At 49.2% G+C, this 27,138-nt stretch overlaps 1 protein-coding gene across 10 annotated transcripts in view; it reads left to right on the top strand.

Annotated features, from left to right (window-relative positions):
• LOC105468463 (BCL6 corepressor like 1) overlaps positions 1–27,138 on the top strand; it is a 78,117-nt gene that overhangs the window by 43,431 nt on the left and 7,548 nt on the right. For 9 of the 10 annotated variants that reach the window (XM_011718641.3, XM_071088970.1, XM_071088969.1 and 6 more), the window contains 5 exons: positions 1,643–2,032; positions 5,285–5,511; positions 11,050–11,271; positions 13,992–14,158; positions 15,762–15,907. In XM_011718641.3, the coding sequence (XP_011716943.1) occupies positions 1,643–2,032; positions 5,285–5,511; positions 11,050–11,271; positions 13,992–14,158; positions 15,762–15,907 (1,152 nt within the window). The remainder of the gene's footprint in view (positions 1–1,642; positions 2,033–5,284; positions 5,512–11,049; positions 11,272–13,991; positions 14,159–15,761; positions 15,908–27,138) is intronic. The other variant, XM_071088971.1, reaches the window with a different exon arrangement.

The raw sequence follows: 27,138 nt of genomic DNA, 5'->3' as shown, positions 1-27,138 counted from the left end.
TGACCTTGGTCTTATTGCCCTGTGTGACAGGCATCCTCAAAATTGGAAAAGTCATTGAATCGTCAGGGCTGGCAGAATCACATTTGGCTCCCTGAATTTGTATTGGTCAACCTCCAGGGACTAAAAGAAGCTAGCCCTTTCTAGCCACCACTACCTTCTGCTAGCCTCCACACTGGTATCCAGAGCTGGAGATGGTTGCCCCATTCACCCAATTTCCATGCAAATTGGATAGAATGGGGAAGCAAGGTATAGTGTAAACTCAGTTATCTGACATTCTATTAACTAGCACCTTAGCACATGGCAAGTGAGGTGGTAATTGGGGCTCATAATGATGGCCTGGAGGCCTTGCAAAATCCTGAAGTGTCCTCTGAATTATCAAAGAGCGACTACATTACAGCCAGTTCTATTTTAGTGTTAAACACATTGTACCGTATTTGATTCTTTGGAAATTGGTGATTCCTTTGTGATCTCTATGATGATTCTGTATTAACCAGAATATTAGATTAACCAGAGCACTTTGTTTTGCCTGGCCTATATAACGGAAAGTATGCTGTTATTTGCTGTCTTTTAGCAGTCTGACTAACTTGAAGCTTTGGTCAAGGGCTACTTACTCTATTTGCCTCGAACCATTTCTTTCTTCTGCTGACCTTGCTTGGGTCTGGGGACTGTTGAGTTAATAGCTGGGCCTTGGGAGAAAGATGGTGGTATCTCACAGCTGCTTCCGAGGAGGAAGGTGTCAAATCTCCTGTAGTGTGAAACCAGGCCAATTTAGGATGTACTTTTGTTGTTAGCAGAGTTGAAGGAAAGAGTGGACAGAGAAAATGTCCTCTTGGCAAGGTGGCTGAGGAAGGCAGGAAAGGTATCATCCATCCTGGGGTGGTGGGGGAGGAGGGGGAAGCGCTTGCCCAGCAGTGAGGAACAGCTACAACCCGGTGGAGGGAGGCGCCTGGGAGGAAGCTCCACCCCTGAACTCTTGGCAAGTCAGGAGGAGGTGGGGTCAATTTAAGGGAAGTGGGCGTGCCTGGGTGCATTTGGGCGTGACCCAACCAGACTCTCACAGATCACAGGAAAGGGACTCCTTCTTGCTTTGCTTTTCTTGAGACTTTTCTCTTGTGATGATTCTGCTTGGCCTGGGTGGCTCTGTCCCCAAGATTGGCGGTGCCACAAAAGGAGTATGTCCTCCCTTGCCCTGTCTGAGACCCCAATTGCCCTCTCCTAGCCCCTGATTTCCCAGGGACCCGTGGCCCTCTCCTGCCCTTCACAAAATACTTGGCACCTTATAAGAGCTAAGCAAGCGTTTTGGGTGTGAATTCAGGTAACACTGTAACGTGGATGAGTAAGGGTGTATGTTTTTAATACTTGATGTTGTCTGGTATATTGGACTCTGTAAAGCACATATGCGTGAAAGATCTTATTTGAGCCTCAAAACAGCCCTGTGAGGTCAGTAAGGGGAGAACAGTATCCCCATTTTATAGATGAGGAGACTGCACTGAAGGAACTTTCCCGAAGGGTACAGCTTATTACTGGCAGAGCCTGAACTTGAACCCAGACCTTCAAACTCCTAGTCCAGGGCATTCACTTCGACACCATGCTTTGTCCTTTGAAGAAGTACCTGACCATCCTCTGTACATCCCGTCCACAGGAAGCATCTGTAGCTCCTTTGCTGGCATGGCAGACAGTGACATGGGAAGCCAGGAAGTCTTCCCCACAGAAGAAGAAGAAGAGGTAACCCCCACCCCAGCTAAGCGTCGAAAGGTGAGAAAGACCCAACGGGACACCCAGTATCGCAGCCACCATGCCCAGGACAAGTCTCTGCTGAGCCAGGGTCGAAGGCACCTGTGGCGAGCCCGAGAAATGCCCTGGAGGACAGAGGCTGCCCGACAAATGTGGGACACCAATGAGGAGGAGGAGGAAGAGGAGGAGGAGGGCCTGCTGAAGAGGAAGAAACGAAGACGGCAGAAGAGCCGAAAATATCAGACTGGGGAGTACCTGACGGAGCAAGAAGATGAGCAGCGGCGGAAAGGGAGAGCAGGTAAGGCTGGCCAGGGCTCTGCTGTCGCCGCAGCCTGTTTGGCTTCTGGGAACCCTCGGGCATCTCTACGCCAGCCAAAGGCTTCGGGACCCAGAGAAACCCGGTGCTATGATCTCCAGCTGCCAGAGGGGGTCACTCAACTCCAGCTCCCAGCCTTTGGCTTTGGGTTGACACTGAATGAGTTCGGATTGGCCTGCAGGTGAGCAGAGGACATGAAGGCCCAAGCCCTCCAGTTTCTTATAGAAGTCTGAACCTGTGGGCAAGGCCACGGTGACATCCTTGGCATGGGACAACTGGATACCAGGGAGTTCTCTGGTTGGCTTGAGGGAGTCGAGTCTTTTGGGAGGACGGGTTCTCTCTCCTAGAATCTTGGGTTCAAGAAGACAGAGGGCATCGGCTGCCTTTCCTGGGATACTTGCAGCCTCTAAGCTAAAAAGAAGTACAGTGGGTTCTTCAAACCAACAGAAGAACTTCAAGTAGAAACGGGCACAGCATTGCTTTATCCGTTAAAGCCACAGTGATTATTCAGAGACGGAGTGAAGCTTTGAGGTGACCCAAAGTGGCATCATTTTTGTTGGACCTGAGTTAAGAAGGCAGGCAGCCCAAAGAGAAAACCAGACTTTCTCTGATCACATCAAATGCTGTGATATACCATCCTGGAGGCACAGACTGTCACAAGACGCTAGTATCAGTATGTTCCACTGAGTACTGTTCAGGCCCATTCCTATAGTGGATTTCTAAATAAGCAAAAAGCACATCTCTGGGTTTTATAAGAACACCTCTGTCTCTCACTCTCGTTCTCTGACCTCTACCCTGGAAGCAGCAATTGATTGCCTCCTATAATGTATTCATCCTGAGCTGCCAGTAAACATCCGCTGTCTCCTTTTTAGCTAAAACTGAATAACCTCATATTGAGTGGGTAGTAGATTCCAGGTTTGCTATAATGCAAAGACGGCTTAACCTCATTTCCGGCTCTGTTTAAGTGGAGATATATATGATACCCATCTCTACGTTCAAGAGAGTAATTGAGCTAATTTTCATCAACTATGTGACAGAGTGGGAACAATTTTCTCTCTCTTCTGCTAGAGCAATAATAGATTGATCAGGAATAAGTTGTCAAGCTGTTGGCCTCAGCCACTTGTGTTAGGATGAAGAGGAGCTTTTGTGTATCACCTAATCTTCCCTAATGGCACCTGGTTTCCTAGCATGGAAGCTTCCTGTGGAACGTATTGGCACTTGGAACCAGAAGGACCTTCAAGGTTGCCTGGTCCAGTTTGCCACCCAATGCAGAGATAGAGATCTCCACAGCATTCTTGACAGGTAGCCAGCCAGCCTTTTCATGAACACACCTCCAGTAATGCAGAGAACACCACCAATCAAGGCATCCTACTTGATTTGGGGGGAGCTTCAGTTGTTGGAACATAGGTCATTCTTCCTCCATGGATGTGTCTAAGGGTTTTGCATTGAGGCAGCTGGATTTGGCACGTGGTCTGGTCACTTTCCTCCAGATCTGATGATGGCATCTTCGTGCAGGAATTTGGCAAAGGCCAAAATGAGGCAGGTTACACTTCTGTCTGAGCCTCCTGACTTTCTTTTCATCCTGGTTTTGGTTATGTCCCTTCTTGACCCGCAGAGCAGGTAGGCAGAGCCACTTCTACTCACACACCTGCCACCTCTGCTGTCTGGTCCTTTGTAGGCTACTTATAAAGCCTTCACTTCTCTGTAATTGAATAAACACCCGAGCCTGCCCTGCCCTGGATAAACAAGGTGGGCTGTTTCTTTGCCTGTAGCATTGAACACTGTAATACGACTTCTTCATGTTTCCTGGAGTCCTCACAAGGCATGGTTCTGTTCCTTCCTCTTTTGTCTCAGCCCAAATGTGTTGCATCAAAAGCCCGAGTTTAGAACATTCTGATTGGAAGTGCTATTAGAGACCATGTAGTACTGCATGCAATTCCTGGACAGGCTATGGGGCCCCACTAGTGGGCTGAGGCTAGTTGGGAGAAAGGGGTGGCATGACAGCTGGCCTTCCAGGAACTGTGCATAAGCTGCAGCCAACTCCTCATGCTGGAATGATGGCTCCCACATCTGGATCTGCCTTTGGCAATGTCACATGTGAGAGCCCATGTCAGGGTTGGGGGAGGCGAGCTGAGAACTCTTCAATCTCAGTCCCTTCATTTCACTAATTGCTAGGCATGGTGTTCATTTCGTGGGGAGGAAAACACACGGGCATGGGTCCACCTCAAGAGCTTGTGCTTAAATAACAGAATAATGATGCCTTACTTGTTATAACACTTTTTGAAAGGGATTTTGCATGTATTACCTTATTTCATTCTCATACCACTCTTGTGATGTAGATTATATTCTCCCCATTTTACAGATATGGCAACTGAGGCTCAGAGCAATTAGGACTTGAGCCCAGCCAATCACACAATTGACGGCCAAGCCAAGCAGCACTAATCTTGAGAGATGAGGCTAAACACACAATCAGTCGCCCCTACACACAGGGTTAGGACGGACCCTGTGGGATGAAGCTCTTGATAATGGAGTTCCTGGCAGGCCTTTTTGAAATTAGAATGTGCTTTGTTCAGCAAGCTGTGGCTAAATTAGAGATGTTGCTGGTGTGTTCTAGTGACACCAGTGACTTGATTTTCACCCAGAAAGGGCAGCAGGTTTCTGCCCTTGACTGCCAGCTAAGTAGGCTCATGGTACCTTCTAGTTTCAGGGAGTTCCTGTAGCTTTGATTTTTGTGTCCTCGGAGAGTGACAAATGGGACAGTCAGGTGAGTAGAGCTGAGGCCATGAAGGCAGCCTTCTACCTTTTCCTCCCTGTTCCCCATGTACTTGATACTTAATGTCAGCAGGACCGCCAGATTTGCTTTCATATGGGACTGGAGAAAGAGACAAAGGGAATGGGGAAAAAAGTGAAAAGAAATTCTGATTTGCTCTGGGTAAAATCCTGTTAAAATTACCCTCATCTTAGGGCTAGCCAGATGGGCCGCCCCCTGCTGGCAGGGCTGGGAGCTGTCTCCTGCTTGTAGAGGAGGGACTTCGATGTTGAGGTATGGTATGTTCATTCAAGAGGCATTTAGTGGAATAGTCAGGACTGCACTGGATATCGATAGCTGATAGTTATACAACTTTGCACTGCAGTTCTAATCCCCAAAGTCCTCTGATTCATCTTAGAGGAAGGCATTGCTTTTCTGTGTTCCATTTCTTTGACGTCCGTTCTTTTCCTGTTTCTTGCCTTCAGATTTAAAGGCCCGTAAGCAGAAGACTTCCTCCTCCCAAAGTTTGGAGCACCGCCTCAGGAACAGGAACCTTCTCTTGCCCAACAAAGCCCAGGGGATCTCGGATTCACCAAATGGTTTCCTCCCAAATAACCTGGAGGAGCCAGCCTGCCTTGAAAATTCAGAAAAGCCATCAGGAAAACGAAAGTGCAAGACCAAGCACATGGCAACCGTCTCAGAAGAGGTAAAGGTGCGTAGCCATCAAGGGGTATTGTATAAGGTGTGTGTGTGGGAGGTGGGCAGAGGAGGCAGGAGGGAGGGAGGGATGGGGGGATATGGGGAGGATCAAATTAACCCATATTTAGTAAGGAATTCTCAAACTAGTTCTCGAAGGGTTGGGGGTGGATTTGAAGAATGGGAACTAAAGTTATAGTTAACTATAAGTTCTGGCCCATGATGACTTTTCCTCTACAATCTTTAGATCTTCTTTGAGTTAAGGAAGAATTAAAGAATATGGCAGGATGTTAGCCTGAGTAGCTTGTTAACATCCAATCAAGAAGCTTTTGTCTGGGTTTAACTTACTGGAAACCAATCATGAGACATTCTGAGTCAATCAAGGTAGAAAACAACTTGTAGGAGGAAGGATTGTAAGGTCCAGACAAAGGTTGATTGAGGGTGAGGCTGAAGGAATTCCACTGGGGCCCAGATTCTAGCTACTTCTCCCTTCCCCTGCTCCCCAGTTCGTTAACTTCTCATGGAAGCATAGGAGGCAGTGAGTGGGCAGTTACCAATCAACGGCCAGGCAAGCATTCCTAAAACCCTCATCCCAAATCAACATCTCTTTTGGGTCTGATGTTCATGCCATTGGTGTTAGGTTGCATGTTGTAACCTTAGAAAAAATCAGTCCTCAACCTGGGTGAACTTTACATTTGAGAGAAGTGAGGGTCCAGGTTCAAATGTATACTCATAATATGTATTTGTCATTGACAGCCAAAAACAAAAGCCCATCTTCAGCTTGTTTTGGTGGTCATGATTCTTCTTTTTTTTCCTCTCTCTCACTCTTTTTTGAGAGAGAGTCATGCGCTGTCGCCCAAGTTGGAGTGCAGTGGCACGATCTCGGCTCACTGCAACCTCCGCCTCCCGGGTTCAAGCGATTCTCGTGCCTCAGCCTTGTGAGTAGCTGGGATTACAGGCGCCCGCCACCACGCCCAGCTATTTTTTGTATTTTTAGTACAAAAATGCAAAAAATCACCATGTTGGCCAGGCTGATCTCGAACTCCTGAGCTCGAGTGATCCACCTGACTTGGCCTCCCAAAGTGCTGGAATTACAGGCGTGAGCCATCACGCCTAGCGCTTTGGTGGTCATGATTCTTACTGGGATCCCCGAATGGCACTGGCAAGAGGTGGGAGCCCCAGGTGCTCGTCTCCCCTCCTTTCCCCTTCCCCCTCCCAGAACCTCTTTCCAGCTCAGACAAGACTCAAGCTTATTTCCTCATCTTGAAGAATGGAGCTGCTGCTTCTTGCCCTTTCTGTCTCATAAGGGTGCTTGGGGGAACAAAGGAAGCAATGTCTGTGACAGACTTTGATAACCATAAAGTACTCTCCGAGGGTTGCTGTGCATCATTGTGCTTCGGACGGAAGCAAGAATGAGGGAATAGAAGCATGGCATGGCAGGGTAGCAACGTTCATTCCCTTGACCCCCCAGAGTGGGAGGACAGGGGCCCAGGGAAAGAGCAGGGAACTCTGGTCTGTGCCAAGCAGTTCATTCACATTATCGCTCTTAATTCCCACAGTGGCACTTGGGAGGTAGGCACCTTTATTATACTCATTTTGTAGTGAGGAAACTGAGGCTCAAGGAGGTTAAGGGACTGGTGTGAGGTTACTGGGTTTCCTGAGTGATGCAGTTGGGATGTGAAATAGGCCTGTCTGCCTCTGGATCCCTGGCTCGTTCCATATGTCTCTCAGGCTCTGAATTGGGTGGCTTCTGTTTGTATCCGGGAGACACTGGGGGAGGAGGGCAGTTGGACAGAAAATGCCGCCACCACAAGCAGCACTGGGAAAAGGTGGGCGTCACAGGCTCCTGCTTCCCCTCCCCTTCCCCCGTTCCTCCCCAGACACTCAGATGGATGGCCTCAGCCCACACAAAGGTAACCAGCGCCCAAGATTCAGCAGCACACTCACATGCTTCTGTCTGGTTATTCTGCCTGGCAGTGTGTCTGCTGCAGTGTTCTCCTGGAGAGGTTTTTGCCCCTCCCCATGACCTTCCTTTCTCCCTCCCACCTTCCTTTCTCTCCCAGCCACCACCACCTGCTCCGGTTGCCCCCATGGCATGGGGCTTTGTAGCAGGAAGCAAGGGTGGGGGAGGGCGGGGAACGCTCCTGCAACACTAAAAGCGGGGCATTGGCCAAGGGCTTCTTCCCACAGGGGCTCAGAGCCAGGGGGAAGGAGGGGGGGAGGGGTCCCCCCACTTGTTCTTGCTCCTCCCCCTCCCAGGCAACTTGCCTCGCTGCTGCTTTCTGGCAGCTTTGGCCCCCAGAAAGGAGAGTCACCCTTTGGTTCCTGGCTTGGCTTAGCGAAACCCTGGTACTTTACCCAGCATCCTCCAGTCCTGCCATTGTACACTCTATCCTCCTGGAGATAAAGCAGCATTGTACCCTCATAGCTAGTGCCTTCCTGCTAAGGCTTGTACCTCTCTGCCCTTTCAGGATGGGGACTGATCATGGCTTCTCGCTGTCTTGGGATTAACCAGAGGAAACAAATGCCCTGAGCCCTCATCTTCTCTTCTCTACTGCTCCTTCCCTGACTCAATATCTTTTTAGGCAACTGTTCTGGCCATCCAGGGCTCTGTATACAGCTGGCTTGAAACAGGTCAACAAATATTTGTTGTAATAATGTGGCCAGGTATGGTGGCTCACGCCTGTAATCCCAGCACTTTGGGAGGCTGAAGCAGGTGGATCACTTGAGATCGGGAGTTTGAGAGCAGCTTGGGCAACATGGTGAAACCTTGTCTCTACTAAAAGTACAAAAATTAACCGGGCGTGGTGGTGGGTGCCTTTAGTCCCAGCTACTTGGGAGGCTGAGGCAGGAGAATTGCTTGAAGGCAGTGAGCCGAGATCGTGCCATTACACTCCAGCCTGGGTGACAGAGCGAGACTCTGTCTCAAAAAATAAATAAATAATAATAATAATGTGTCCAGCCCTGAGTTAAGTGCTGTAAGGAACAGAAAAATGATGACAATATGAACCCTGTCCCCAAGGAGCTTAAAACCTAGCAGGAGAGGTGAGACTTATGCATGAAACTGGATGGAAAGAAGAAAGTGAGGCATCAGATTACGTGGTTCAGACTTGGTATTCTGGCTACACAGAGGAAGAGGGCCTAGAGTGTTGTGGAATATGGTAGAAAACAGAGGATTGAAGTGAGACCTTGATGTTCTGAGGGGTTTGGATAAGTCGGAAATACTAGTTATCTATTGGGGTATAACAAATGACTACACAACTTAGCAGCTTTACACAACAATAAGCATATGTTATCTCACACAGTTTCTTGGGGTCAGGAATTCAGGGGCTTAGCTGGACCTGGCTTGGGGTCTCTCGTGAGGTTGCAGTCAGGTGTCAGCCAGGGCAGTATTCCTCTGAGAGCATGACTGGAGGATCTACTGCTGGGGTAGCTTGCTCGAATGGCTGGCATATTGATGCTGGTTGTTGGCAGGAGGCCTCCTCTCCCTGCCCCATGGATCTCTCCAACGGGCTGCTCAAGGGTCCCCAGGACACGGCAGCTGGCTTTCCCCACAGTGAGTGATCCAAAAGACAGCAAGGCAGAAACCACAGTGTCTTTTAGACCCTAGCCTCAGAAGGCACCTACTGTCATTTCTGCAGTCTCCTATTGGTTACACGGGTCAGCCCTACTTACTGTAGGAGGAGGGTACATAAGAGCATGAAGATCAGGGGATCATTGGGGCCATCTTAGAGGCTGACTCCCACAGTCTACCCTCTGGCCTTCCCCAGTGATTCCTGTCTCTCCCACATGCAAAGTATGCCACCTCTCCCAGTGCCCCCCAAAGCTTCATCCAATTATAGCATCAACTCCAGGTTGAGAATCTCTTTTATTTATTTATTAATTATTATTTTTTGAGGTGGAGTTTCGCTCTTGTTGCCCAGGCTGGAATGCAATGGCTCTATCTGGGCTCACTGCAACCTCCGCCTCCCAGGTTTAAGTAATTCTCCTGCCTTAGTCTCCGGAATAGCTGGGATTACAGGTACCTGCCACCACTCCCGACTAATTTTTTGTACTTTTAGTAGAGATGGGGTTTCACCGTGTTGGCCAGGCTAGACTCGAACTCCTGACATCAGGTTATCCAACCGCTTCAACCTCCCGAATTGCTGGGATTACAGGTGTGAGCCACCATGCCTGGCATTTTTTTCTTTCTTTCTTTTCTTTTCTTTCTTTTCTTTTTTTTTTGAAACAGAGTCTTACTCCGTCACCCAGGCTGGAGTGCAGTGCTGCAGTCTTGGCTTACTGCAACCTCTCCCTCCCGGGCTGAAGCGATTCTCATGCTTCAGCCTCCCGAGTAGCTGGGACTACAGGCGTGCACCACCACACCCAGCTCATTTTTTGTATTTTTAGTAGAGACTGAGTTTCACTGTGTTGACCAGGCTGGTCTTGAACTCCTGCCCTCAACTGATCTGCCTGCCTTAGCCTCCCAAACTGCTGGGATTACAGGCATGAGCCACCACTCCCAGCCTCTCCTAGTGTTTTGTGAGCACCTACCCTGTTCCCTGTTCATTATCTCAGAGACCCTGCAAGGAAGAAAATGGGGCTCGGAGAGGGAGGGCCTTGCCCCAGATCTTGTAGCTAGGGGATGGCAGAGACAAGGTTCAAACCCAGGTCTGCGTTAGATCTTTCTGCCACCCCAGGGGGGTCTGAGTATGATATGGGGACACAGTGTGATGGAAGATGGGAACATTCTGTGAGGGCTGGATGTGGAAGGAAGGTTTTTTGCTACAAGTGTGAAGCTTTAGCAGCTGTGACTAGTCAAAGATAGCTGGCCTGGCATGGTGGCTCATGCCTGTAATCCCAGCACTTTGGGAGGCCAAGGCAGGCGGATCACTTGCAGTCAGGAGTTCGAGACCAGCCTGGCCAATATGGCGAAACCCCGTCTCTACTAAAAATGCAAAAATTAGCTGGGCGTGGTGGCACATGCCTGTAATCCCAGCTACTCAGGAGGCTCAGGGAGGAGAATCCCTTGAACCTGGGAGGCAGATGTTGCAGTGAACAGAGATCACACCACTGCACTCCAGCCTCAGTGACAAAGTGAGACTCGGTCTCAAAAAAAAGATAGCTGTCTCATTTCTCTTCACTCTCAGAGTTTGCTTCTGCCTATTTACAGACAGGACTTGTAAAAGCCTCAATAAATGGTGATTGAGGCAGGTAAAGAAGGCATGCAGAGTCTTGAGAGAAGCTGGGATATCCCCTCAATCTCTGATTTACAATTCCCGTGGCATTCCTTGGTTTATGGGGTTGAGCATTTGAGCCTCTTCATATCTCCCCACCGGCTAGAAACTCACGGGAACCTGTGTTGATCCTGGAGAGACTTCACATGGTTAGCGCCTGGCCCAGCCTCTGGCCTCAAACCTGACAGTAGTCTCGGCCATTTGGGGTAGTGTAAGCAAAGTACAGCATGGACACAGATAAGGTGAGATGGCCTTGGCCGCTGAAGGCAGTGATGACCCTGGTGGATGGATAAGCTGCCTGGCCTGACCTGACCTAGGACTGCATCTCTGCTTTCCAGGGCAAAGGTCGCTGGAGCCAGCAGAAGACACGATCTCCCAAATCTCCCACCCCAGTGAAACCCACAGAACCATGTACACCCTCTAAGTCCCGAAGTGCCAGCTCAGAGGAGGCCTCGGAGTCACCTACAGCCCGGCAGATCCCCCCAGAGGCACGTCGGCTCATAGTGAACAAAAATGCTGGTGAGACCCTCCTGCAGAGGGCGGCACGTCTTGGCTATAAGGTAAGGGAATTCTCCACTGACCACAGGGCGCCGTTGGTCTGAGCATCTATGAAGAAGCTTTTCTCCATGGGCTCTTCTGGTGCTTGAACCCAGGCTGGCCTCCCTCTACACCCCAGATTACCCTGGGACTGCCTTGCCCCTCATCACTCGGATCTCAGTGTGTGAGAATGCAAACTTGTTTGAATGTCAATTTGGGATAAATGCAATTGAAACGGTATCATGCAGTATATTCCTAGACCAGGAACGCAATTTTTGGATATCCACGTTGTCTTGAATTTCTCTGTATGGTGGTTTCCCAACTCAGAAAGGAACAAGGGGTGATTTATTGCTCACTCTTCATCTCCTCCTCCAGCTTCCCCTCATTTCTGCCTCTCAGAGGGGCCAGGATCATGTTTGAGGGGCGAGGCTGAGCTAACCCCACCTTATACTACTTCCCTATAGATTAGAAAAAAGGCAAGAAAGGAAGCTGGCATTTATTGAGCACTTCTTTTGTCATGTTAAGAGCCTGATTACTTTATATTATTTAATCTTCACAGTAAGCCGAGGGAGTAGATTTATTATCCCCATTTTATAGGTGAGAAAATCAAGGCTTTGCAGTGTTCAATGATATGTCCAAGATCACTCAACTACTACGTATATGAGTCTGAATTCAAACCAAGGTCTTTTGATTCCCAAGTGCTGGGGTAGGTGGAAGACTGACTCATTCACCATAATTCAGTTACACCTTGGACGTTTCCATTGTTCCCCACTTTTTGTTGAGTGTGTATCTTTACCTACCATATGGATTATTTCCTCAGGGTTTGCTCCTAGCAGTGGAGTTGCTGGGTTAGTTACAGAGTGTACCTTTGGTTTTAAGGCTTTCCATCCCTATACCTGACTTGTTTCACACCAGCCACGCTCCCAGCCAGACTGGTCAGCCCTGGGGAGCTGACGTGACAGTGTCTCACTGGCAAGCAGCCCATCTTTCATAAGCACCTAGTGTGGGTGCCTGGATAGCTGCCAAGGGAGACCTAAAACAAAAATGAAGACCAATCCCTGCCGTCAAGGTTAATTTAATTGTCTTGTACCCTGGGCAAAACCAGCAAACAGGAAACCATCGGAGGGGCCAATGGGACAGGGCTGGAGCACTAAGGCAGCCTGTCAGGGAGGGTGGAAGGAGCCCTCTTAGGCCTTGGGGAAAAGGCAAACATCTGCACTGGTGAGGAGGGTGGGAAGCTTTATGCTTTCTCCCAGGTAAAGGAGCTTGACAGTTTCTATATACAGGCAGCAGCACCCCCGACACAGGCTGCACACACAGTCACTCTAGCCAGCTAGCCTGTGAGCTGTCAGGCAGAAAGGTGGAGTGGCCCATCTCCCCAGTGCCCCAGAGAGGACTGGCAGTGGTGTAGCTGTGGGGCCATTGTTTGGAAAGCCAGGCAGCCATTAATGCTGCCGGCCTCTCCCCTCCTCACCTCGTTCACCCAGCTTCAGCCCATGCTAGCTAGGGTGCTGCAAGTCCCTGGGGTCCCACCTGTAGTCCTTTCATCATCTCAACCCAAGGAAGGCAGTCATTAAAGTGTGGATGAATGGCAGTATTGGATTATCCTTTTTTTTTTTTTTTTTTTTTTTTTTTCTGAGATGGAGTCTTGCTCTGTCGCCTAGGCTGGTGTGCAATGGCGCGATCTCCGCTCACTGCAACCTCCACCTCCTGGGTTCAAGGGATTCTCCTGCCTCAGCCTCCTGAGTAGTTGGGATTACAGGCACCTGCCATCACACCAGGCTAATTTTTGTATTTTTAGTAGAGAGGGGGTTTCGCCATGTTAGCTAGGCTGATCTCAAACTCCTGACCTCAGGTGATCTGCCCGCCTCGGCCTCCCAAAGTGCTGGGATTACAGGCATGAGCCACTGCACCTGGCCTGTTGGATTACCCTGATTTGAGGGGAGGGCTAGAACTGACTGTCCTGGCTTGAACACTGGTCCTGCCGAGATCCGCATCCAGGGATAGTCCTTAAAACAATTGTCTTCCTTATTCTTGAATTGCCACCAGAAACTGTGCTGTCCACCACATCTCATTTCCCTGGTCTGGGGCTGGCTTGCCAGGCTCAGGGAGTCAAGATCTGAGTGCTTGAGCTCTGGGTGGGCAGGTCAGCCTCTCTGAGGACCTCACCTCAAATACCACCACCCAGATGAGTGTCCTTGGCCATAAAAAAATGTCTTTCCAGGCCAGGCACGGTGGCTCACGCCTGTAATCCTAGCACTTTGGGAGGCCAAGGTGGGTGGATCACCTGAGGTCAGGAGCTCAAGACCAGCCTGGCCAACATAGTAAAACCCCGTCTCTATTAAAAATACAAAAATTAGCCAGGCATGGTGGTGTGCGCCTGTAGTCCCAGCTACTTGGGAGGCTGAGGCAGGAGAATCACTCGAACCCAGGAGGCAGAGTCTGCAGTGAGCAGAGATCGCACCACTGCACTCCAACCTGGGCAACAGAGTGAGACTCTGTCTCGGGAAAAAAAAAAAAAAAAAAAAAAGTCTCTCTGCTGCCAAGGAAACAGCCCAGAGCTGGGGCGCTGGCAGTAGTGGCTCAGGACTGATGTTGTTAATGAAAGATTTTGAGGTGTGTCCCTGCTATAAAGAGCAGGCTCTGAGACTCCTCAGATATTTGGGGAGCTTTGAGTCTCAGGGTTCTATAAGTTCAAGAATTAGCCCTCTCTTTGCTCATGGAGTTGTCCCTGTCCCCACAGGATGTTGTTCTCTACTGCCTCCAGAAAGACAGTGAGGACGTGAATCACCGTGACAATGCTGGCTACACAGCCCTGCATGAGGCTTGTTCCCGGGGTTGGACCGACATCTTGAACATCCTGTTGGAGCACGGGGCCAACGTGAACTGCAGCGCGCAGGACGGCACGAGGCAAGAGGGCTACATCTCCCCCGAGTCCTGCCCTCACTCCCAGCTCAGCCTCTCTCTCAAAAGACCTTGCCTGCTGCTGGCAGGGCATGGTGGCTCACGCCTGTAATCCCAGCACTTTGGGAGGCCAAGGCGGGCGGATCATGAGGTCTGCAGTTCAAGACCAGCCTGGCCAACATAGTGAAATCCCATCTTTACTAAAAATACAAAAATTAGTTGGGTGTGGTGGCACGCGCCTGTAGTCCCAGCTACTCAGGAGGCTGAGGCAGGAGAATTGCTTGAACCCAGGAGGCGGAGGTTACAGTGAGCCGAGACCACACCATTGCACTCCAGCCTAGGTGACAGAGTGAGACTCCGTCTCAAAAAAAATAAAAAATAAAAAGTAAAAAAATAAAGACCTTGCCTCAACCTGAACCTTCGTAGCACACCAGACTGTGAGTTGCAGAGAGGCCTTGACAGGAGGAGTTTTGGAAAGACTTCTATAGGCTCGAGAGGGAACCAGTTTAGGGCAGGAGCCAATGAGTTAGTTCCCAGATGGTCAGACCACATCAGTTACTAAGGGGAGGCTGCGGTTGTCTAGGGATCATCGCATCATGTGCAGCTGTCACCAGGAAGACCACTCGGCCTTCCCTCAACTCATCCTGGTGGGGGACCTGTCTCAGACAGAATAGGAACTGGGAGGTTGACCTGAGGGTAATATCCAGATTTGATTTTTAAAATTTGATCTCTAGACACTGTAAGAAAAATACACCTGCTGTGTCTTGGAGAAATTGTACCCATTCTCTTCTGTTCTACCAGAGAGCCTACTTCCTGGGCAACTTAGAGACAGGAGCTGCAGATGCAGGAGGGGGCTCCACTTGGGTTCTGCCTGGCGTGTGGAACCATTCTGCTCATCTCTGCTCTCAGGGAGTCACCCAGGGCCTGCAGTTCGTATCCCTCTACAGCTGCCCCCCACCCCCTTTTTTTTTTTTTTTGAGATAGAGTCTCGCTCTGTTGCCCCGGCTGGTATGCAGTGGCACAATCTTGGCTCACTGCAACCTCTGCCTCCCGGGTTCAAGGGATTCTCCTGCCTCAGCCTTCCAAGTAGCTGGGACTATGGGTGCCCGCTGTGACGCCTGGCTAATTTTTGTATTTTTAATAGAAATGGGGTTTCACCATTTTGGCCAGGCTGGTCTCAAACTCTTGACCTCAAGTGATCCACCCGCTTTGGCCTCCCGAAGTGCTGGGATGACAGGCGTGAGCCACCGCGCCCGGCTCCCTGCAGCTGCCTGAACTCTATTGTAGGTCAAGGACCCATTCTCTAGTGAACTCCACAACTACCAATAGAGCTCCACTGTGCCATGGGAACTGTCCCAAGATGTCGGGGGAACGTCAGAGAGAGAGTAATGGCAGGGAGGAAAAGGGGGTGCAGACAGAGGAGGAGTTGGGGAGATGGTAGTGGAGAGTGGCAAGGCTACAGTGGTTCCCCTGTCCTAAGTCTTAAACCATATTACACCAAGGTTACCTGGGGTCAGCTCAGTGTTTTCCCCTGGTGCGGTAGCCTTAAGTCTAGACACCCCAGTTCCCACTTGGGCCCTGTTATCCTCATCCTGTATCACCTCCATAGGCCAGTTCATGACGCGGTGGTCAACGACAACCTGGAGACCATCTGGCTCCTACTGTCCTATGGGGCCGATCCCACACTGGCTACCTACTCGGGTCAGACAGCCATGAAGCTGGCCAGCAGCGACACCATGAAGCGCTTTCTCAGTGGTAAGTGTGGTCCAGACTTGACACTGTTGTCCTTGGGGCCAGCCTCTGATTCCTGAACTTGTGAGGACATCCTCTTCATCTCCTTCCACCTTGAACAGCTCTCATGAGGGCCATCTGCACTCTTCACCTGCTTTCCTTCAAAGATCTCAAGAATCTCAGTTTGCTTGAAAAAGTCCAAAGGCCACTTCCTCTTATCCCCTTACTGCAAGTGTGTGCATCCTCTTCAGGGCCCTGGGAGCCCACAGGGAACTATTTCGTAGATAGGGATCTAGGGTGGGCCTCTGTGTGAGGGCAGCAGCCCCACTAGCAGACCTAGCTGGGGGACAGAATGTGTTGACCTGTGCTTTGAATGGGATGTCAGTTGCAACGAAGTGATACTTAGCATTTTGCTTATGTGTTTGCAATTTCTTGCTTGTAATCAAAGTAGAACCCCTGGGATGCTTCCCGAAGCTTCATTCTTTACAGCCCTTGCCTGTGGGAACTGTGGTGTTCCCTCTGCATCCCAGGGTCCCCCTTTCTTCCATTCCTTTCTTTTCCTCCCTCACCTGCCCCTTCTGGAAAGTGTCTGGTGTTGAGGCCCATGGCAAGGACCACAAGCCAACATGCATTTATTTTCTCATTAGTGGATAGCAGCTGTTTGTCTGCAGTTAGATAGCTCTACTGAGTTGGGCAGGGGGAGGAGGGAAGGAGGGGAGACTAGCTTGGGCATGCTCAGTAGGAATCTCCTCAGACTTGACCTCTGAATAAAGGAACCCCGCCTCTTATTGACATCACAGTTTGGCCCTTGCTCTAACAGTGACTTCTTCAGACTGCCTGAGCTGCAGAGCAGCTGGGAGTTTATCTCTGAACCTCCTTGGAGGCTGCAGTGTTTGTATTATGGTTAGAACCCCTCTCTGGCCAGGAGCCAACAGGACTAAGGATTGGCCCAAGGCTGCTCCCTCTTCTCACCCAGGCTTTGGCCCTAGTTAGTCCCGAACCACTACACCCCCAGATATATGGTTCCAGGCTCCCAACCAGGGGCTCATTTGTTTATCCGACAAAGGTTAAGTAGTTGATAATGGAGGAAGAAACAAAGAGGACCTAACTAAAGGCTCTTATGGAAGGCGAGGACTAGATAGGGGGTGAGGGGGACTAATGGGAGGCTGTTGTGGGAGATCTTGACTCCTGCTCAGCCAGCCTCCACCCACGTCTCAGTTGAGCTGACTAAACCTTGGAGCACAGGCCTCAGGCCTGTACAGCCTGACTAGCCTCTCCCAGGCCGGAGACAGGATGGCTGCCTTTTCTGTTTTCCCTCCCTCCAGCTCTGGGTTCCCAAGCCCCTGTCCTTGAGAGGCAGAGCAGCCTTGGAATGTTCATTCAGTCATTTGTCCTGGGCCAGTGGTGACTGTTGCTCCCCTTAGCTGAACCATCCCTAGGGGTGCAGGGCTCGGGGCAAGCCACCATTGGTGGCTCCCTCCCACATGCTGTGCACACATGCACTCTCTCTTAGACACATACACGTGCTATCTGCACTCCACTGGATTCCCAGGAAAATCTGAGACCAGCAAGCATCCAGACATCTTGATATGACAAAGGCACCACACACAGCTCTGTCTTTGAGAAACTGGTCTAGTCCCGAGGCCTCCTTAGGCTAGAAACTGCTGTCCTGAGGCTCTCGGGGCTCCTAGATCTAAATACCACTCTGACCACCTTAGTAAGCAGATGAACTCTTTGCTTCCCCAATCCCTTCTCCAAAACCCCAAAGGAGTTGGAATGTGGAGACCATTTTAAGTAGTTAAAAAATGAGAAATAGGCTGGGTGCAGTGGCTTATGCCTGTGGTCCCAGCACTTTGGGAGACTGAGGTGGGAGAATTGCTTGAGGCCAGGAGTTTGAGACCAGCCTGGGCAACATACGGAGACCTTGTCTCTGCAAAAAAAAAAATTAAAAAGTTAGCCAGGTATGGTGACTGCACTCCAGCCTGGGCAACAGAGTGAGACAGTGTCTCAAAAAAAAAAAAAAAAAAAAAGAGAGAGAGAGAAATAAACATGTTTCTCTTATCTTTCTGTCTCCTCATCCCAACTACTAGCTATCTTTTGGTTTTGTTTTGTTTTTGGAGATGGAGTCTTGCTCTGTCTCCCAGGCTGGAGTGCAGTGGCGTGATCTTGGCTCACTGCAACCTCCACCTCCTGGGTTAAGCGATTCTCGTTCCTCAGCCTCCTGAGTAGCTGGGATTACAGGCATTTGCCACCATGACTGGCTAATTTTTGAATTTTTAGTAGAGACAGGGTTTTGCCGTGTTGGCCAGGCTGGTCTTGAACTTCTGCTAGCCAGCTTTTTGACACCTCCTGAAACTAACTTGAATGCCAGTCTATGTTGCAGAATTCAAAGAAGACTTTTTTTTTTTTTTTTTTGAGATGGAGTCTCCCTGTGTCGCCCAGGCTGGAGTGCAGTGACGCAATCTCAGCTCACTGCAACCTCCGCCTCCTGGGTTCACGCCATTCTCCTACCTCAGCCTCCCAAGTACCTGGGACTACAGGCGCCCGCCACCACGCCCGGCTAATTTTTTTGTATTTTTAATAGAGACGGGGTTTCACCGTGTTAGCCAGGATGGTCTCGATCTCCTGACCTCGTGATCTGCCCGCCTCGGCCTCCCAAAGTGCTGGGATTATAGGCGTGAGCCACCGCGCCCAACCCCAGAGGAGACTTTCCTTAACTCTAGTATTTCAGATATGTGGGGGGGGTGTGTGTGTGTGTGTATGTATATGTGTCTATATATATTTGAGACAGAGTCTTGCTGTGTTGCCAAGGCTAGAGACTCCAGCACTTCCTAACTTGTCCTGGCTGAGCACCTTTATTTAGATTTGTTAAAAATTACTAGAGACAGGGTCTCGCTGTATCACCCAGGCTGGAGTGCAGTGGTACGATCATAGCTCAGTGCAGTTTCAAACTCCTGGGCTCAAGCAATCCTCCTACCTCAGCCTCCCAAGTGGCTAGGACCACAGGTGTGTGCCACCGGTCCCAACTAATTTTGTATTTTATCTTTTTGTCGAGATACGGGGTGTTGCTATGTTGCCCAGGCTGGTCTGGAACTCCTGGGCTCAAGCCATCCTCCCTCCCGCCTTGGCCTCCCAAAGTGCTGGGATTACAAGTGTGAGCCACCACGCCCAGTCTTCATTTAGACCTTTTGCTCAATTTATGGGCATGGAACTGGCTTAATAATGGGAATCAGGAGCCAATGGGTTGCTATAAAGTACACCAGCTCTTTTCCATGCAAAGGCAGCCTGGGACCTTGGCCTACCACCCCAGGGAGGCAGGCACTGGTGGGAGTCAGCAGGCTCTCAAGAAGCAGGGGCACTTAGGCCCAAAGGCTGTTTGTAGGTTGTGTGAGAGGACAACACTCAGGGACTTTTTTTAAAAATTGAGGTAAAATTTACCTAGCATAATCATTTTAAAGTGAACAATTCAGGCCGGGTGTGGTGGCTCACGCCTGTAATCCCAGCACTTTGGGAGGCCAAGGCGGGTGGATCACTTGAGGTCAGGAATTGGAGACCAGCCTGACCAACATGGTGAAACCCCGTCTCTACTAAAAATACAAAAGTTAGCTGGACCATGGTGGTGCACGCCTGTAATCCCAGCTACTCGGGAGGCTGAGGCAGGAGAATTGCTTGAACGCAAGAGGTAGAGTTTACAATGAGCCGAGATCACACCACTGCACTCCAGCCTGGGTGACAGAGCGAGACTCCGTTTCAAAAAATAATTAATTAAAAAAAAAATAAAGTGAAAAATTCAGTGGGATTTAGTACCTTTTTTTTTTTTTTTCTGAGACAAATCTCACTGGTACCCAGGCTGGAGTGCAGTGGTATGATCTCAGATCACTGCAACCTCTGTCTCCCAGGGTCAAGTGATTCTCCTGCCTCAGCCTCCTGAGTAGCTACGACTATAGGTGTGCGCCACCATGCCTGGCTAATTTTATATTTTTAGTAGAGGTAGGTTTCACTGTATTGGCCAGGCTGGTCTCCAACTCCTGACCTCAAGTGATCCATCCGCCTTGACCTCCCAAGGTGCTGGGATTATAGGCGTGAGCTACAGCTCCCGGCCCATTTAGTACATTCCTAATGTTGTGCAGCCAACCTCGGGCTGTTTGGATGCCTTGGACTGAGTGTTTGGCTCTCATTTTTCATGCCTGTGTGCCTCCCTGCCAAATCTCCAGGAACCACTGGGTAGGCTGGTAGGGTGGCTGCAGGGAGCACCCGAGCATGGAGACTGGAGGCTGGGGAAACTTTTTCCTCCACTGTTCTACCTCCTCAGCCCCTACACCTAGATATATTTACATGGACTTCTGATGTATGTATGTATGTATGTATGTATTTATTTCTGAGATGGAGTCTTGCTCTGTCACCAGGCTGGAGTGCAATGGCACAATCTTGGCTCACTGCAACCTCCGCCTCCTAGGTTCAACTGATTGTCCTGCCTCAGCCTCCCAACTAGCTGGGATTACAGGTGCCCACCATCATGCCCAACTAATTTGTTGTATTTTTAGTAGAGATGGGGTTTCACCATGTTGGCCAGGATGGTCTTGATCTCTTGACCCTCGTGATATACCCGCCTCAGCCTCCCAAAGTGCTGGGATTACAGGCGTGAGCCACCATGCCCGCCCTGATTTTAATTTTTTTACTTTGCTGTCTGGCCGAGGTATTTAAAATGCTTTTGGCTTTTTGTCCCCAAGCATTTGCTTGACAAGACCCTCTGTCGATTAATTGTCTTCATCCTCCCCTAGTGGAGTCCAACTGGGCAGAAAATGAAGAAGAATCCCTTTAGGGTGCACAGGGCTCTATTTTTGGTGGGAGGAAAAGGTGAGCATTAGCGTCAGGATTATGCCTCATATAGCACTTCCCTGGCTGTGTGCAAAGGCCCCTGTTCTGGAAAAGTTGTTGGGGGAATCAAATCCTTTCATTTTTTCTTTTTTCTTTTCTTTTCTTTTTTTTTTTTTTTTTTTTGAGACGGAGTCTCGCTCTGTCGCCCAGGCTGGAGTGCAGTGGCCGGATCTCAGCTCACTGCAAGCTCCGCCTCCCGGGTTCGGGCCATTCTCCTGTCTCAGCCTCCTGAGTAGCTGGGACTACAGGCGCCCGCCACCTCGCCTGGCTAGTTTTTTGTATTTTTTAGTAGAGACGGGGTTTCACCGTGTTAGCCAGGATGGTCTCGATCTCCTGACCTAGTGATCCGCCCGTCTCGGCCTCCCAAAGTGCTGGGATTACAGGCTTGAGCCACCGCGCCCGGCCTCTTTTCTTTTCTTTTCTTTTCTTTTTTTTTTTTTGAGATGGAGTCTCGATCTTGTTGCCCAGGCTGGAGTGCAATGGCGTGATCTTGGCTCACTGCAACCTCCACCTCCTGGGTTCAAGCGATTCTCCTGCCTCAGTCTCCCAAGTAGCTGGGATTACAGACGCCCACCACCATGCACGGCTAACTTTGTTTTTTCAGTAGAGATGGGGTTTCACAGTGTTGGTCAGGCTGGTCTTGAACTCCTGACCTCAGGTGATCCGCCCACCTTGGCCTCCCAAAGTGCTGGGATTACAGGCATGAGCCACTGCGCCCGGCAGTAAATCCTTTTCTAAGTACAAAGAAATGTCACTATGTTCCCGTATCCTGAAGTGAGTCCTTTTGTAAAGCAGAAGATAGATAATTCATCTGGGTTGTAAATATAGATTTTCTTATATTGGATTGGCTTAAAGTGAGGCGCATTTCTCCTGAGATCATGAAGGATGGAGTGGCACTCCTGTATTCATTCGTTCATCCATCCATTTAGTGAGCACCTATTAGATTTCAGGTGCTGTCCTGAGTACAGGAGGCCAGACAGTGAACTCTTTCTATCTTATGCTTGGGCTTGGAGCGCCACACCATCCAAACTCCCTGAGAGGCCTCTGGAAGGCCTCCCCCTCTGGCCAAATTACAGGCAGGTATGTGACTGATTTACCTTTGTCCCTTTGAAGAAAAGAGCAATATCCAAGCTGGCTGAAGGAAAATAGACTTGTTTTTCCTCATCTGTCGGAAAGAATGTAGGGCTTACCCGGAGTTGATTCGATTTGGTTTGGGACATCAGAGGAAGTATCAGGACACTCTGCCTTCCACCTATGAAAGGGTTAGCAGTTTACCGCTTGAGGTCACTGAATCACAGGTTCTTGTTTTTCTCTGCCATATGACCCCATGTTGAAGACTACTTGTTTTTTGTTTTTCTAGCCTTTCATGTCCCTCAGCTGGTGAGTTAGTTAGAGGAGATGGGGAGGGGTATGATCAGACCCTGAGAAATAGACAAAGTGCTGGGGTAGCCTCTTGAATTGAGGTGAGAGGCTCTATTCTTACCATGAGGCCTTAGGATGATTTTTATTTTTTAAAATTTATTTGTTTACTTATTTATTTATAGACAGGGTCTCATTTTGTTACCCAGGCTGGAGTGCAGTGGCACAATCTGGGCTCACTGAAGCCTCGACCTCCCACGTTCAAGCAGTCCTCCTGCCTCAGCCTCCCGAATAGCTGGGATTACAGGCACACATTACCACACCAAAATAATGTTTGCATTTTTTGTAGAGGCGGGTTTCACCATGTTACCCAGGCTGGTTTTGAACTCCTGGGCTCAGGGGATCTGCCTGCCCTGGCCTCCCAAAGCGCTAGGATTACAAGTGTGAGCCATTGCACCCAGCTCCTGCGGGTGCTTTTTTAAAAAAGAATTTATCGAGATGAAATTCATGCAACATGAAATCAACAATTTAAAAGGAAATAATTAGTCTGGTCACACTGGCTCACACCTATAATCCCAGCACTTTGGGAGGCCGAGGCAGGTAGATCACTTGAGCCCAGGAGTTCGAGACCATCATGGGCAACAAAGTGATTCCTCATCTTTACAACAACAACAACAAAAATTAGCTGGGCATATTGGCACATACCTGTGGTCCCCACTACTTGGAAGGCTGAGGCAAGAGGATCGCTTGAGCCCACGAGGTCGAGGTTCAGTGAGTCGTATTCATGCCACTGCACTCCGGCCTAGGTGACAGAGCAAGACCCTGTCTCAGAAAAATAAAGCAAACAATTCAGTGACATTTAGTATATTCACTACCTTGTGCAACCACCTCTATCTAGTTCCAAAACATTTTCTTTTTTTTCTTTCTTTTTGAGACAGAGTCTCACTCTGTCACCCAGGCTGGAGTGGTGCAGTGGCACGATCTTGGCTCACTGGCACCTCCGCCTCCTAGATTTAAGCAATTCTCGTGCCTCAGCCTCCTGAGTAGCTGGGATTATAGACATGCACCACCACGCCCAGCTAATTTTTTTTTTTTTTTTTTTGAGATGGAGCCTCGCTCTGTTGCCCAGGCTGGAGTGCAGTGGCGCGATCTTGGCTCACTGCAGCTTCCACCTCCCGGGTTCACGCCATGCCATTCTCCTGCCTCAGCCTCCCGAGTAGCTGGGACTACAGGTGCCCACCACCACGCCCGGCTAATTTTTTGTATTTTTAGTAGAGATGGGGTTTCACCGTGTTAGCCAGGATGGTCTCAATCTCCTGACCTCGTGATCTGCATGCTTCAGCCTCCCAAAGTGCTGGGATTACAGGTGTGAGTCACCACACCCAGCCTCCCAAACATTTTCATCACCCCAAAATAAAACCCGACACCCATTAAGCAGCTGCTCCCCATTCCCCCTTCCTCCCCGCCCCCCGCCCAACCACTAATCTTTCTGTCTCTATGGATTTCCCTATTCTAGACATTTCATATCAATGGAATCATACAGTATGGGGCCTTTGTGTCTGGCTTCTTTCAGGTAGAATACTGTTTTCAAGGTCTAGCCGTGTGTTAGAAGGTTTCAATTCTTCATTCCTTTTTATGGCTGACTAATATTCTCTTATGTGGATATATACACCATTGATGGACATTTGGGCTGTGTTCCCCTTTTGGCTGCTTTGAATGGTGCTGCTGTGAGCATGCATGTACAAATACTTGTTTGAGTATCCATTTTCAGTTCTTTTGGGCATATACCTAGGAGTGGAATTACTGGACTTAGGGTACTTTTTCAAGGAAGGGATAAGAGAAAAGGGCTGGAAGCGTGGCTGGGGTGGGGGGAATCAAGGGAAAGGAAGGTCCCTCTTCATCTGGACTGTTTGTGAACGTCCGTGAGGAAATGGGAATGGAAGCCGCACCACTGACCAAATCTTGGAGCTCCTCCTGTGTGCCACTCATGAGCCTGTTTGAGGTTTAGCATCTTTGCTCATGCCAGTTAACTTTTGGCTGTCTCAAAAAGGCAAATTCACCTGCAAATGACAAAGATTGGTAGTCAGTGAAGAGAATTAGAGGAATGTGCCGGAGGCTTTGAAGGAAGTTCCCAGAGAGGAGCCCCAGGAATGTGGTGAGCTAGGGCTGCTCTGATGGAATCCTTGTGTGACCTCTTGTGGGGGGAGGGGGACATCAGTCATTTGAATGCATATGTTTTGGCATGTTGGTTAAGCAAGCACTTTCTAGTCTCGCCTTGTAGGAATTCCTCCCTCCTTTCCTCTCCGTATATTTATTAAGCTCTTACTATGTGCCAGGCACTGGGCTTAGGTATGGCAGAGACAATGGTAAACAGGACAGGCATGGTCGCTGTCTTTTTAGAACTTATGCTCTCACTCCATAATCTCCCATGACACCTTACACAGGGCTAGCACAGAAGAGACACCCACTTAACTGACACATGTTTCTGGAATAAACTACTTCCAACCCTCAAGTGACATGGGGCACAGAGGAGCACCTGAGCCGACAGAGGGACTGCAGTTGTTTTACAGGGAGTGCACAGAAGATCTAATGTGCATGACTAGAGGTGTCCCACTCTGGTTGCTCAGCCATGACTCTGAAAGCTTCTCTCTGGCTGTCTTTTCCTACTGGGGGAAATCCTGCATCACCTAGAAGGTTGCTAAAGAAATGAATCATTTCAGTAGCTCACAATGCTAATAGGTGTTCTTGTTGATAGGATGATCCCAAAGGGATATTGGGTCATGGTGGTGCTTCCCATTGGGGGAAACTCGCTCTGCTTCTTTAAGTTGGCTGCCAACTTCCTCCTGGGATTTGCTTTTCAGGGGGCACTCTCACCTCACCTGTGCCCTTTGGACTGTCTCCTGTCTGGTTGCCCAGGTATCACCTGAGGGCTGGTGGCAATCATACACAACTTAGTCAGCTTGCCAGTTGTACAGGGTGTGGCATATTGGCTGAGCCATGTACCCAGATATGATACAGTTGGATTTGTCGCAAAAGCCAATGGACCTGCTTTTTGTCCAGGTAGGACTAAGAGGTGAAACAATTCCACTAGATAGTGCCTAGCTAGGAAATGAGGAGGCTAAGGGGTGGCCTTAGCCTCCTCATTTGTCTTGCCTTGTCTGTAGAGCAAGTAAACAAAAGATTGTTAAAACTTTTATTGTGGTCAAATACATAGAACCCAAAGTTTACTATTTTAACCATTTTAAAGTGTGCAATTAAGTGATAGTAAGTACATTCACAATGTTGTGCAACTACCACCAGTATCTAGTTTTGAAACTTTGCCATAATTTTAAAGGAAAATCCCGTCCCCATTAAGCGTCCCCTCCCTCTCCCCCCCCGCCCCCCAGGCCCTGGCAACCACCAATCTGCTTTCTTCTGTCTCTATGGGTTTGCCTCTTCTGGACATTTCATCTCAATGGAATCATACAATATGGGACCTTTGGTGTCTGGCTTCTGTCACATAGCATCCATGTGGGTAGCATGTGTCAGAATCTCCTCTTAAAGGCTGAATAATATTCTACTGTATGGATATACCACATTTTTGTGTGTTTATCCATTCATCCATTGATGGATGTTTGGGTTGTGTCCACCTTTTGGCTGCCATGAATAGAATTGCTATGAATGTGCGCACAGACAGGTACTTGTCTGATAACCTGTTTTTAGTTCTTTTGGGAGTGGAATTGCTAGGTCATATGGTAAGGCTGTGTTTTACCTTTTGAGGAATGACCAAACTTTTCCACAGCAGCTGAACCACTGTATATTTCCATCACAAATTTCATCAGTTGATGGGCATTTGGATTGTTTCCACCTTTTGGTTTTTGTGAGTGGAGTTGCTGTGAACATTCCTGTATAAGGGTTTGTGTTTGCTTGTTTGTTTTGAGACAGAGTCTTGCTCTGTCGCCCAGGCTGGAGTACAATGGCACGATCTTGGCTCACTGCACCCTCCGCCTCCCAGGTTCAAGAGATTCTTGTGCCTCAGCCTCCTGAGTAGCTTGGACTACAGGTGTGTGCCACCACGCCTGGCTAATTTTTATATTTTTAGCAGAGACTGGGTTTCGCCATGTTGGCCATGGCTGGTCTCAACCTCCTGACCTCAGATGATCCACCCACCTCAGCCTCCCAGGGTGTTGGGATTACAGGCGTGTGCCACTGTGCCCTGCCTCATGTGTAAGTTTTTGTTTGAACACCTGATTTCAGTTCTTCAGGATATATACCTAGGAGTGGAAGCAAAAGGATTTTATGAGGATAAACCTGGCCATTTCCCCATGTTCTTCAAAGATGAACCAGAAGGACTTATGCTTATTTATATTACTATAAATTGGAGAGATTGTGATTCGATAAATGAACATTGTGACCAGCAGGGAATTAAAATCCTGGGATAGGTCTAAGATTCTGCTTGCAGGGTTAAAGCTCTACACCATGTAAAGTGGAGGTCCCAAACCTGAATGCCTTCAGGCTTAAAAGGGAGAAGCAGGCTGGGTGGGGAGTGGCGAATTGGAGCCAGCATGTGTTGCTATTCCCTCCAGCCAGCTGTTGACATGCAGGAATTTGGACACAATGTTGACAGATCAGATTTTTTTTTTTCCACAGAAATATTGGGAAATCTGGATTTTTAAGTGAAAATTTAAATTTAAAATTTAAAAATGTTGGAAGTGGGGCCAGGCGGGGTGGCTTATGCCTGTAATCCCAGCACTTTGGGAGGCCGAGGTGGGAGGATCGCTTGAGCTCAGGGGTTTGTGATCAACCTGGGCAACATGGGGAAACCCCATCCTCTACAAAAAATGTAAAAAAAGTATTAGCCAGGTGTGGTGGTGCACACCTGCAGTCTCAGTTACTCGGGAGGCTGAGGTGGGAGGATCACTTGAGCCTAGGAGTTCAAGGTGCCATGAGCTATGACCATGCCACTGCACTCCAGTCTGGGTGCCAGAGCAAGACCCTGACTCCTAAAAAAAAAAAAATTAAAATGTTGGAAGCACATG

This window comes from Macaca nemestrina, chromosome X, assembly GCF_043159975.1.
Source record: "Macaca nemestrina isolate mMacNem1 chromosome X, mMacNem.hap1, whole genome shotgun sequence".
NCBI lineage: Eukaryota > Metazoa > Chordata > Mammalia > Primates > Cercopithecidae > Macaca > Macaca nemestrina.
Note: the sequence above shows the minus strand (reverse complement) of the source record. Positions and strands in the feature narration are given on the sequence as shown.